The sequence below is a fragment of the Cyphomyrmex costatus genome, unplaced genomic scaffold, assembly GCF_001594065.2.
Source record: "Cyphomyrmex costatus isolate MS0001 unplaced genomic scaffold, Ccosl1.0 scaffold206, whole genome shotgun sequence".
Lineage (NCBI taxonomy): Eukaryota > Metazoa > Arthropoda > Insecta > Hymenoptera > Formicidae > Cyphomyrmex > Cyphomyrmex costatus.
The window spans coordinates 10,951-23,188 of record NW_017276106.1 but is presented as its reverse complement, the minus strand read 5'-3'; the positions used below and the strand labels follow the sequence as shown (position 1 = coordinate 23,188).

The following is a 12,238-nucleotide window of genomic DNA, read 5'->3' as shown; positions in this document are numbered from 1 at the left end:
TTTTGTTTTTACTTTGAAATAAGCATTGAAAGAATTATTTATTTTTGTTACATTTATAAAGAAAAAACCATTGGTACTTACTGTGTAAGTATTATTACAGGTTATTACAGATAAAATCCTTGCATTGTTAGAAAGGTAATTTGATTTTCGACTACATTTTTTTTTATATCTTATTCTGTAATATTACACATAAGATTACTTATGTTTAGTTTTTATTTCTTATTATAACTCACTCAATTTTTGTTTCATTTAGCCTTCGTAAACGAAGACTTATGGTTTTTCCTTTACTTAGTTTTAAAAGATATTGCTAGTAGCTTATAAGTGCGAATTAACACGATCAAAATTTTATATTTTATTTGGATGTACAACGAAATAACCGTCCATGTTTAGTCTTAATTTTATTTTCGGTTTATTTTGATTGTTTTCAGTTTTTCTTTAAATATCTTGTAGCGCACGACTTTGCCCGAGCGCGGTGCGTCATAGCTATCGCTATCCCCATCACGCGCTACCAAGTAATAGCGCAAGCTGGAATCTAGCAGGTCTGCCGTAGTTATCCCCACTCTTCCCCCACCACGCGCTACCAAGTGGTAGCGCAAGCCAGAATCTGGCCGCTCTGCGGGACGGGCGCGAATACGCACTCGCTTTGCTCGTGCGCTCGCGCCCGTCGCGCAATAAACAACTAACTTCCACTCGTTACACAATGTACTATTTTTATTAAAATCATCACTTTTCAACCGCTTGTACCTCCAGAACGGATTGACCGATTTAAATTTTTTTGGCTCAAATTGCTTGTGGAAATGCCGCCTTTCAGAACATATAACGTTTGATTCAAAATTTTTGATATTTTAGTAGTTATACACCTCCGAAGAACGGACTTTGGTGGCTCGTGATAAGAGACTTGGGTAAATGTTCATTTTAGGAGCTCCAGTGACCTTGACCTTGACGTATGTTGTCAAGGTCATGATTCTGAGCAACTTTGCCTTAACAACTAGGTGGTGGACTCTTATAATTTTTGAGATGTTAAGCGTTGAAGATACTTTTAACAGTAGTGAAACCTACTGTATTTATGCGAAGCAACCCTTACTCCACCTTTTCTTCTGTAAATGAGCTCGCAACTTCCATATTGCTTCATGTTATAAAGTGCACGCGTAAATACAGTAGGTTTCGCCCCCACCCCCCTGCGGGACTCCACTACTGTTAAAAATACCTGGTGTACAAGTATGAAGAGCAGATTTGATACAGCAGATGGTGCACCAATGCAGTGTGTAGTATAAAGATTTAACGTATATGCCATTTTGTTGTGCCATCAACATGGTGTCAAACGCAAATAAGTGATAAATTGAAAATGTGTTTGGATAATACCTATTGTTTTGCTGTGTTCAATATGTCGAAATTTGTGCCAAATAAAGATCATTCGTTGACAGCATTAATTTTTTGTTTTCATTTGAAGAAAAATGCTGCTGAATCATACCGATTACATCGAGAAGCTTATGGTGAACATGCTCCATCGCAAGGTACATGTGAACGATGGTTTCGGCGTTTCAAAAATAGTGATTTCGATGTTGTAGACAAGGAACACGGAAAACTATCAAAAAGATATGAAGATGTAGAATTGCAAGCATTGTTGGACGAAGACGATTCACAAACACAAAAATAACTCGCAGAGCAATTGAGTGTTAGTCAACAAGCTGTTTCCAATCGCCTACGAAAGATGGGAAAGAATCAGAAGGTCGACAGATGAATACCACATGAGTTGAACGAGAGGCACAAAAACACATGAGAAATTTTGTTCGAACGATACAAAAGAAAGTCGTTTTTGTACCGTATCGTTACTGGGGATGAAAAGTGGATATATTTTGAGAATTTCAAGCTCAAAAAATCATAGGTAGACCCAGGCGCACCATCCACATCGACTGCAAGACAGAATCGTTTTAGCAGGAAGATGATGCTCTGTGTTTGGTGGGACCAGAAGGATGTGTTCTATTATGAGCTGTTAAAGCCTGCTGAAACGGTTAATATCAAACGCTACCAACAATAATTGATCGATTTGAACCGTTCGCTACTCGAAAAACGACCAGAATATCAAAAAAGGCAACACAATATCATTTTTCTCCATGACAATGCTCCATTACATATGGCAAAACCGGTTCGCGACACGTTGGAAGCACTCAGCTGGAAAGTGCTAGCCCATGTGGCTTACTCACCAGACTTGGCTCCTTCCGATTACCACTTGTTTGCATCGATGGGTCACGCACTTGCTGAGCAGCGCTTTGGTCTCGTACGAAGATGTGAAAAAATGGCTCGATGAATGGTTCGCGGCAAAAGGAGAAGATTTTTACTGGCGTGGTATCCACAAATTACCCGAAAGATGGGAAAAATGTGTAACGAGCAATGGAGCATACTTTAAATAAACCACTTTCTATCATTCTTCCGAAATTACCGTGTTTTTTTTTAAATCCGCATTTTGTACTTGTACACCTGGTAACCTAACTCAATCCATTTAGTGGTTTATGGTAACTGTCGCGTCGCGTAGAAAGTCGAAATTCATGCGCAATAGTACAACCATAGAATTATGTTCGCATAGAAAGTCACATGTCTGTACTGTTGTGCATGGATTTCGACCTTCTACACAAAGCGAGAGCTACCTCACACCACTAAATGGGTTGGGTTACGATATTTTTAACAGTAGTGGAGTCCCCCCTGCTGTTAAAAAGAATAGTTTAGACTATTGAATACGCATAGTATTAAGTATTGATAGTAGGGGGAACTGGTCCAATTCGGACCCTCGGCCAATTCGGACCCCCTATAGTTTCCCGCAATGGCGATACCGGGAAAGTCTATATTATCATTTTTTATAGTTGTGATAGTGCTCTGATATAACACACAAAATTTGACGGTTCTCAGATGTCGTGTCTGTTAGCCAGAGGAACTTTTTGTTTTGGAGTGCTCTGACGAAAAATTGATGTTCAGAACACCTAGATTTTTGCTCGCTACAATAATAAATTAATCGAAATGGTATGTCGTGGTTAACAATCTACTGGATTATACTTTTCATCTGGTGTATCGTTTTTGGTGAAAACGTTTACTGTTCTTGCGCAATCCGTATGAGAATTTAGAAATGGGCATTGGTCCAATTCGGACCTTTTGGCATGGTTCAATTCGGACCCCCCGTTTTCACGCGCAATTCGTGATTTATTTTATAATTGTGTCAATAAATTATTAATAAAATAATTTATTTATAATTTAAATTACTTTTGGTGCGGGTTATGATAGGTTACTGAGTACGTAAGTAACTACGGAGCGCGCTACCTGCACTCCCTAATCGGCGCCCCCCAATAGTGTACTGTTGACCTTCCAGTGTTTATTATTTTGTAGAAACAAAGCGTAGTTTTCAAGCTGTTCTCAATCAGTATGTGAAAAGTCGTCGGCCAGTGAGGTAGGTAGAAAACCTCGCTGCATTAAATTATTATTTACAAGCTGATTTAATAATTTGCATTTATTTTCGCCATTTTGACTCGCACCCTGTTTTTATCGATTTGTTTCGATCTGAATGTGTGTTTTTATCAGCAGCTGATTTTCCAATAAAATGGGTCGAACCTACAAAAAGAAAAACACAAAAATCGATCCGGAGATACTAAGAAATGCGGTCCTTAGTGTAAATACGGGAATGACTTTGCGTGCAGCTTCGCGGCTTTATGGTGTTCCTCGGACGAGTTTGCGACGTCAAAGCGAATTCAACAAAGATGCTTCAACAAATTCAGCAAATTCGTCGTCAACATCCTCCAAGGCATCTTTTGAATTGAAAGACATTGCCATCAGAAATACTGGGCGAAAAACGGTATGTTTACTCTCTAGTGTCTCAATCTGTGCGTTTTTTTCATTCGGTTGTCTTCTCTAGGTTTTGACAACAGAGCAAGAAAAGAATGTGGAAGAGTACTTGATATATTGCAGCGACATTTACTTCGGATTATCCGCTAATGACGTGCGTGGACTGGCATATCAGTACGCAGTTAAAATCGGGGCTGACTTTCCGCCTGCTTGGGACAGAGATGGAAAGGCCGGTCTCGAATGGTTTTATGGTTTTATGCATCGTCATCCAAAGCTTTCCATAAGAACACCCGAGGCAACGAGTTTGGCACGAGTTTCGGCATTCAACCCTGTGAATGTTGCCCTCTTCTTTGATCAATTGAAGGTCGTTGCCTCTCGGATGCTGTATGAGACCAACAACATTTGGAATATGGACGAAACTGGCATAACGACCGTCCATAAACCACAACGAGTCGTTTCCAGACGGGGACCGCGGCAAGTTGGAAGCGTGACATCGAGCGAACGCGGCCAGATAATCACAATGGCTCTTGGTGTGTCAGCTTCTGGAATGCGCATACCTCCATTTTTTGTTTTTCCGCGGAAAAGGTTCCACAGTTATTTTCTCAATGGCGCTCCTCCTGGTAGCAATGGTGCTTGCAACCCAAGTGGGTGGATGAATGCCGAAATATTCATTGAATTTCTAGCACATTTCAAAAAATTTACACGACCGTCAAAAGAAACGCCCGTACTTCTATTGCTCGATAACCATGAATCGCACAGATCGTTGGCCGCGCTTCAGTTTTGCAGGGAAAACGGGATAATCGTCCTGTCATTCCCTCCACACTGCAGCCATCGGCTGCAACCATTGGATGTATCTGTGTTCAGCCCATTTAAATGTGCTGTCAACACTCAGTGTTCAAATTGGTTGTTAATGAATCCCGGTCGACCGATGTCAATTTCCGACCTTCCTCAAATTGTCACCAGAAGTCTCGAGCTTGGGGCTACGGAGCAAAACATCAAAAGTGGTTTTATGAAGTGCGGAATTTTGCCACTTGATACTGATATTTTTAAAGATGTCCACTACTTGCCATCCTCAGTCACCGATAGACCTGAACCACATCAATTGCCGGGAGTTGAAGCACCAGCCGAATCTTCGTTTACTGCTCCAGTTCGATCTTCAACACCTATATCCGAATCACCCGAATCTACCACAAATATATCCGATCCACCAGAACCTGTCCAGAATGTCCCGCATCCAAGCGCATCGCATTTAGACGACGCGGTATTGAGCATTCGGCCTATTCCAAGAGCCCCGCCACGGAAAAGTGGTCCTCGTCGCGGTAGGAAGCCGCAGAAATCAGCCATATTGACTGATGACGACTTCGTTTCTGCCCTGGTCGAGAAAGATGCCGCAAAAGAAACTGCACAGAACCCAAAGAAGCGCGGTCGGCCACAGAAGAAGAGTAGAAGCAAAAAAATCGCTCTTCAATCGGCGTCACTTACATCACCACAGCCGAACTGTAGCACGGGTAGTTTGCTAACACGATCAGGAAACCGCCCAAGAGCACAAAGAGTTCAATACTTTGAACCAAACTCGGATTCTGATTGATATTCATCTAATTATTCATTTTGTTTCTTTCGTTTACTGTTATTGTTATTTTCCTTTGGTGTTTACATTTATTTAGTGTTCAGATGCAATAAAATTAAAAAAGAAAACACATCAGAATGATTTTGCTTTTACTTCCATTGCGAGAAACGATAAAAAAAGGGGTGGTCCGAATTGGAACATGGTAGGTCCGAATTGGACCAGGGTTGGTCCAATTCGGACCTTTTGTAGACTTTTACTCCAGAGCGTTTGTATATAATTTGAGAGGAGATCGCGAAAAATCCCCTGGAGGAAAATGTGCGCAATTGATGAGGCTTTCAGGAAAAAAAAAGTTTTTGCAAATCGGTTGGCAATTTTCATGTTTACAGCTCAAAAACCCTTACTAGGTCCGAATTGGACCAGTTCCCCCTATACAATGGTCCAGACTATTGAGTCTGAATATTTCGAGAATTATAAGAGTCCGCCTCCTAATTGTTAAGCCAAAGTCTCAGAATCATGACCTTGACAACATATGTCAAAGTCAAGGTCATCGGAGCTGGGTCCCTTAAAGTGAACATTTACCGAGACTTATAGTGTTTTTCAATTTTCGAACATGGCCGGAAACACTATCGCGTCTCCTGGTAAAGACATTAAATACCCCCCCTCCTATCTCATTACTTCCTCAACCACGTTGTGATAGAATACAGTTGTTTGTATTATACTTGTTTACAGGTAATTTTTCATTTTATTACTTTTAGTTATTTTAATTTCATACACTTATAAACTTTATATAAACTTTACTTTTTGTTTTAACTTTATTAATTATACCGATTAATTTTATTTTGCTTCAACTTTTACATAGTTTCACACTTTAATATTGAATTTTCAAAAATTTTTTGTTTTTATATCTATCATTTCTTTACTTTTTTTTTATGTTAATGCATAATGGGCCATTCTAACAAGATACTGTATAAACTAGGATGCATCTTACTACAGGTTCTCTACATAATGTGCATATATTTAAGGAAATAATCATGTAAGCTAAGTATTATCTTTCCGCTTGAAGATGACTCGAACTGAGTCGAAACGTTCGGTTAACCTTTATTATTTTAATTCTTAATTTTCCACTATTTGGTGTGTATTATTGTTTTTGTGTTATATATAATTTACCTTGGCTTGTTGTCTTTTTTATTAATATTTATTTTTATCTTAGAAGCCACTTATTTACATTGCTTTATATGTTAAAATGTATGAATATTTGCGAAATTAGACCATAAGTAAGCCGCGAGAAATTATTTTTTAATATTTTTGGTCTCTTGTACTGTAAAAATGTTTTCTGTGCTTTATTTAATTTAATTTGAAACATGTAATTTAAAGTAATGCATGAATTTGAAATACAATATATGCCTACTATGACGAATATCTCGAATACAGAAAGGAAATTTACAAACTTCATTCCATTTGTCTAGGTTGCGTTTATGGGAAAGGATATCAATACACCGGCAAAGCTAATGTAACATCATCAGGAAATGAATGTCTTCCGTGGGCCGACGAAAGAATAGCACATCAATTGCGCATAACTGTAAGTTTATTATTATATGTATTATGATATATATACATCTTAAAATAAGGTTTCCATTAAATCATGGTATAACATAATTTTTATTATTAATTAATATCAGGTTGTTAATCAAGAAATTCGAGACAAACTGGAAATGCATAACTATTGCAGAAATCCGAATCCAATAAAGGAGTTGAGACCGTGGTGCTTTGTAGAAACTGGAAAGCGTGAATATTGTGATATTCCTGCCTGTGGAAATATTGGTATGTATTTAATTAGAATATATTAGTAGATACTGTACCTTTTCAATAAAGTTGTGAAAAAAGAAATAAAAATAAAGTTTGTTATACTACATAAAATTAATTTTTTTTTTCTTTAGATTCAAAACGATCTATGTTGACTGGTCAGTGCAAACCTAAACATTTTGAATGTATACCAGGAGAGTGCATCCCATCTCCATGGGTTTGTGATGGGGAGGAGGTGAGATATAGAATATACATATATTCTTATTTACTTTCACATATACGAGGGTCGTCTGAAAAGTTTTGAGCCTCATCATGAAGATAGCGTTACTCGTCAAAGCCATTCTGGTATTATAATCGTAATACTTACGAAAGATATCTGTGACAATTGTGGCCACTTTGGACGTTCAGTTCTTGTTTGACAATCATTTGTGTCGTTATTCTGTAAAAATGGAAAAAATTGAATATCGTGCTATAATTAAATTCTTGCATTTGAAAGGCAATACGTCTACGCAAATTAAAGCCGAGTTGGACGCTGTTTACGGGGACTGTGTCCCATCATTTGCCACCGTGAAAAGATGGGTAGCTGAATTTAAACGTGGTCGTACCAGCTTAGCTGATGATGAGCATTCGGGACGGCCAACAACTGCGACCACCACCGATAACATCGAAGAAATTCATCAAATGATAATGGACAACCTTCGAATTAAGGTTAGGGAGATAGCAGAGGCTGTTGGCATATCGAAAGAACGTATTTGTCATATATTGACTAAAGAATTAGGCATGCGTAAGTTAACCGCGTGTTGGGTGCCGCGCTTGCTCACTCTGGATCAAAAACGCATTCAAATGAACATTTCTAAGACCGTGTTGGAGCGGTTTAAGCGAAACGAGTCGGACCTTTTGCGTCGATTAATAACGGTAAAACTTAGGTCCACCACTTCACTCCTGAAACGAAAGAACAATCAAAACAGTGGACTGCGAAGGGTGAACCTGCTCCGAAGAAAGCGAAGATGGTTTTATCGGCGGGAAAGGTGATGGCTACTGTTTTTTGGGACAGTCATGGAATTGTGTTGATCGACTATCTTGAAAAAAGTAAAACAATAACAGGACGTACTACGCATCATTACTTGACAAGCTGAATGCAGAAATTGAGAAAACAGACCGCATTTGAAAAAGAAGAAAGTGCTGTTCCATCACTTAACATAACGCACCGTCTCATACTTCGGCGGTCGCTTTGGCAAAAATTCACAAATTGTGATTCGAATAAATTGACCATCTACCGTATTCACCAGATCTGGCCCCTAGCGACTTTTTTCTGTTTTCTAGGCTCAAAATTTGGCTCAAAGGACAGAAATTTTCAGCGAACGAGGAGGTCATCGCATCCGTAGACGCCTATTTTGCAAAGCAAGACGCTCAGTATTATTTGAATGAATTAAAGGGGTGGGAGCATCGCTGGAAAAAATGTATCGACTTAAAAGGAGACTATGTGAAAAAATAAAATTAAATTTGAAAATAGTTTTCTGCTGGTTAAAAAATTAAAAACAATAAAAACACTTCACCTCATCATAAATTAATTTCGTTAGACGTAATATCTCTTTTTACAAACATTCCAACAGACATAAGGTGTTTACGACAAATGGTCGGATTTCTAATCCGATCGAACAGTGGTACTCAATTGTTGCATTTCAAAAAACTCCCTAGCTTAATCGGATTTTGGTGCCTGTCTCAGGAGGTAATCGAATTAAGTTGAACGGATCGTGAGGGAGAAATAATTTTGCGAATTTGCGTATGAACTTAATAAAAGCAGAGTGCATAAAGACAAAGAGGTACGTACGTTAACTATTATTCTAATAATTATTGTGTATTTTATTCTTAAATGTATATCAATAATGGAAATATGTATAGTTTAGTAAAAGAATTTTGGAAAAGTAAATATAATCTCACTTTATTAATATTTAACTATAATTTAAAGAGTACTAACGATTCATAATAATATGTTATTTATTATTATATTTTACAGAAAATTGTTGAAGGTTTATTTATTAGATTAGTTCAAAATGTCATTTGTATCGTTTTTCGTCAATTTGTACTAGATATTGCAATAACAATCTTTTTATATTTTATCAAATATTTAAATATTTTTATATTTTATTATATATCTACGATGTAACGATGCGCCCCTTATACGCATCGTTCCCGGCAACAACACCCAGCCGGATGCCGCTGAATCAAGCCTGCGATACGGCGATGAGGGCGCGATGCGCCCGAGTATATTTTTTAGAAAATACAAAAATAATTCACAGGTACAGCGGCCGCCGAGTAACCGCTAGTCTCGGCGAATAGTTCCGACGGCTACCGAGAACCGCCGATCGGAAATCTTCTCTCACGAGAAGCCGATCGGCGGAAAATATCGAAGCCGACCGAGGTATTGCGAACGAGACTGGCAGCTAAATGTATAAAATACCGCGTCGACTACGCGCCGCGGCCTTTTTTGCCTATACCAGTCCGATCCTAAACACTTTCCGAATCACCAGCTCCTAGTCAGTGCTCCGAGACCGCTTTCCGCGACCTGCTCGTTCCGACAAACCTAGGGGATAGGGCGTACCCTGCCTCTGCCGGGCGTTCTCGGCCGCCGGACGAACCGTCAACGATCCGATCTCTAAGCACGCACCACGTTGTTCCGACGAACTTAGGGGGTAGGGCGTACCCTGCCTCTGCCGGGCGTTCTCGGCCGCCGGACAACCGCTGCAGTTATTCCTTCGAACCTCCGCACACTCTTTTCCTATCCTGAATATTCCCGTCCCGATAATCAGCATTCGAAAGGGGGTAGGGCGCTCTCTGCCTCTGTCGGGTGTTCTCGGCCGCTGATTATCGGATCCTTTTCCTGGTGCAGTGTTGTGCAGTACCTAGATACAAGTACCTAGTACTGTAACTAGGTACAAGTTTGTGTACCTAGGAACTGTACCGAGTACTTTTTTTTTCTGGTACCTATACCTATACCTAGGTATCATTTCTTGTGTACCGGTACCTATATTTTAGGTACACTTTAGTAATTTTTCAAATCCACAACTGCTTAACTGAAAACTTATCACACAAGATCTGAGTGTGTAAACTTATTAGAATGTTCTAAACTAGAATAAGAGTCTAAACGTTTATGATTTTTTTAATGTTATTATTCTAATAAATTTATTTACACATTCAGATACTGTGTTAATAAGTAACATTTTAATAATAGCAGGGTACTAAAGTGTTACATTTTTATAATAAGTAATTGTGTATCCTGTTACATTCATGTATCATATGCCAATATGTATATGTCAATAAATGAATTATTCTGATAAAACTAAAGTTTTATACATTAAACTTGTATAAAGAATATTTATGTATGTATACATAAAATATATGTATAATAACTTAATAATTAAATTACATGCAGATACATGAAATACATAGATTATATTTAACAAATAAGCTGTCGAAATTGCATTTTGTCATCAAAGTGCAATTTATCCTGAGCTTTCATGTTAAAAGTAAAAGTATCTATAAAATACATTTAAGGTACATTAAAAATATCTGTACCTGTACCTAGGTATATTATTTTTTTAGTACCTGTACCTGTACCTCGGTACATTTTTGTTAGAGTACCTGTACCTGTACCTAGGTATTGAAAATAGAGTACCTTGCACAACACTGTGCACGACCATTTTCGAAATACGCGTCGCGCCGCGAGTTTCATTTGCTGGCGTATACCCGCGTTCCGCCGCGTTGACAAACACCGCCTCGCACGATCCGCGCCGCGAATCAGCCAAACGTCGAAAAAACGAGCGACATCACTAGTACCGCCTCGCCGTACGAATCTCCGACACCGCCGACCGCCGAATTTCGTACACCCGGCGGCTACTGACGCCTTGCGACTCGTTCTGTAAATAATTCGCGCATTTAGAAATAAGTATCGCTGTACTGTCCGCGTCCGTCCGACTATTCTGTTTTATCTTTGTAATTACTCGCGTTTCCATCCTTCTATTATATCGCGTAATTTTCTTATTTTATTCTTCTGTGTATATTACTATTATATCTTTATATCGTCTTTGTAATAAATCGTGATTGTTCTACTCAACCATTATTTTATATTTCTTTTGTTGTTTCTCCGAACATTTCCGTGTTTTCGATCCGACGCGAATACTTCTCCTGTCGAACCTTTTTTATACGGTTCGCATATTTTTACCGACGAGCTAGTCCGAATATAAAAATCAGGTTGTTACGTTTACAACGTAAATTATTAATTTACACAGGCAACTTATAAAGATGGATATATTTTTTTGTTGTTGTATGGAATATTTTCTTTAATAATGAGGACGATGAAGATGACAATTGATAAATGTACCGTGTCAGAGAATCGCACTTGAAAATTAATAATTATTATGAGAACATTGTCTTCTATATTATGTCACAGGGGTATTGATAAAATTTTTATACATTACTTGTTTAAATTTTATTTTGTTATGTGAAAATAGCATTTTGTATAAAATAATAATTATTAATTTTTAAGTGCGGTTCTCTGATATGGTACATTTACCAATTGTCATCTTCAAGTGAAATTATATTTACTTTTTCAAAATTCTTTTACTAAACTATACATATTTCCATTATTGATATACATTTAAGAATAAAATACACAATAATTATTTGAATAATGGTAAATATATAAATTAGAGGAGCCCCCCCCGATGATCTTGACCTTGACATATGTTGTCAAGGTCATGACCCTGAGTAACCTCCCGCAGGTTTTAGGTGACGGTCACTGTCCGTTAAAAAGTTATTAACAAAAAAAGTTTCAAAATTAACGTATAATTTCTGCCATATATGTATTATAACAAGTACTATTTTACATCTCCTTCCGTTTAGAAACGTTAAACTTTCCACGCGAAGTAACTCTCACCTACCCCAACCCCCTGGCGAAGGGGCACACGACTTCTACGATTGTACTGTTGCTATGATAGTACTCTCGGGGCAGACCTTTGTGACGGTGTGGCCTTCGGCCAA

At 38.3% G+C, this 12,238-nt stretch overlaps 1 protein-coding gene across 1 annotated transcript; it reads left to right on the top strand.

Moving 5' to 3' along the window:
• Positions 1–6,812: 6,812 nt before the first annotated feature.
• LOC108773424 (coagulation factor XII-like) lies at positions 6,813–8,626 on the top strand. The gene is made up of 4 exons (XM_018539233.1): positions 6,813–6,974; positions 7,075–7,216; positions 7,333–7,433; positions 8,522–8,626. The coding sequence occupies exons 2-4, from the start codon at positions 7,108–7,110 to the stop codon at positions 8,624–8,626; spliced, it is 315 nt and encodes a 104-aa protein (XP_018394735.1). The 5' UTR covers positions 6,813–6,974; positions 7,075–7,107.
• The last annotated feature ends 3,612 nt before the right edge of the window (positions 8,627–12,238 follow it).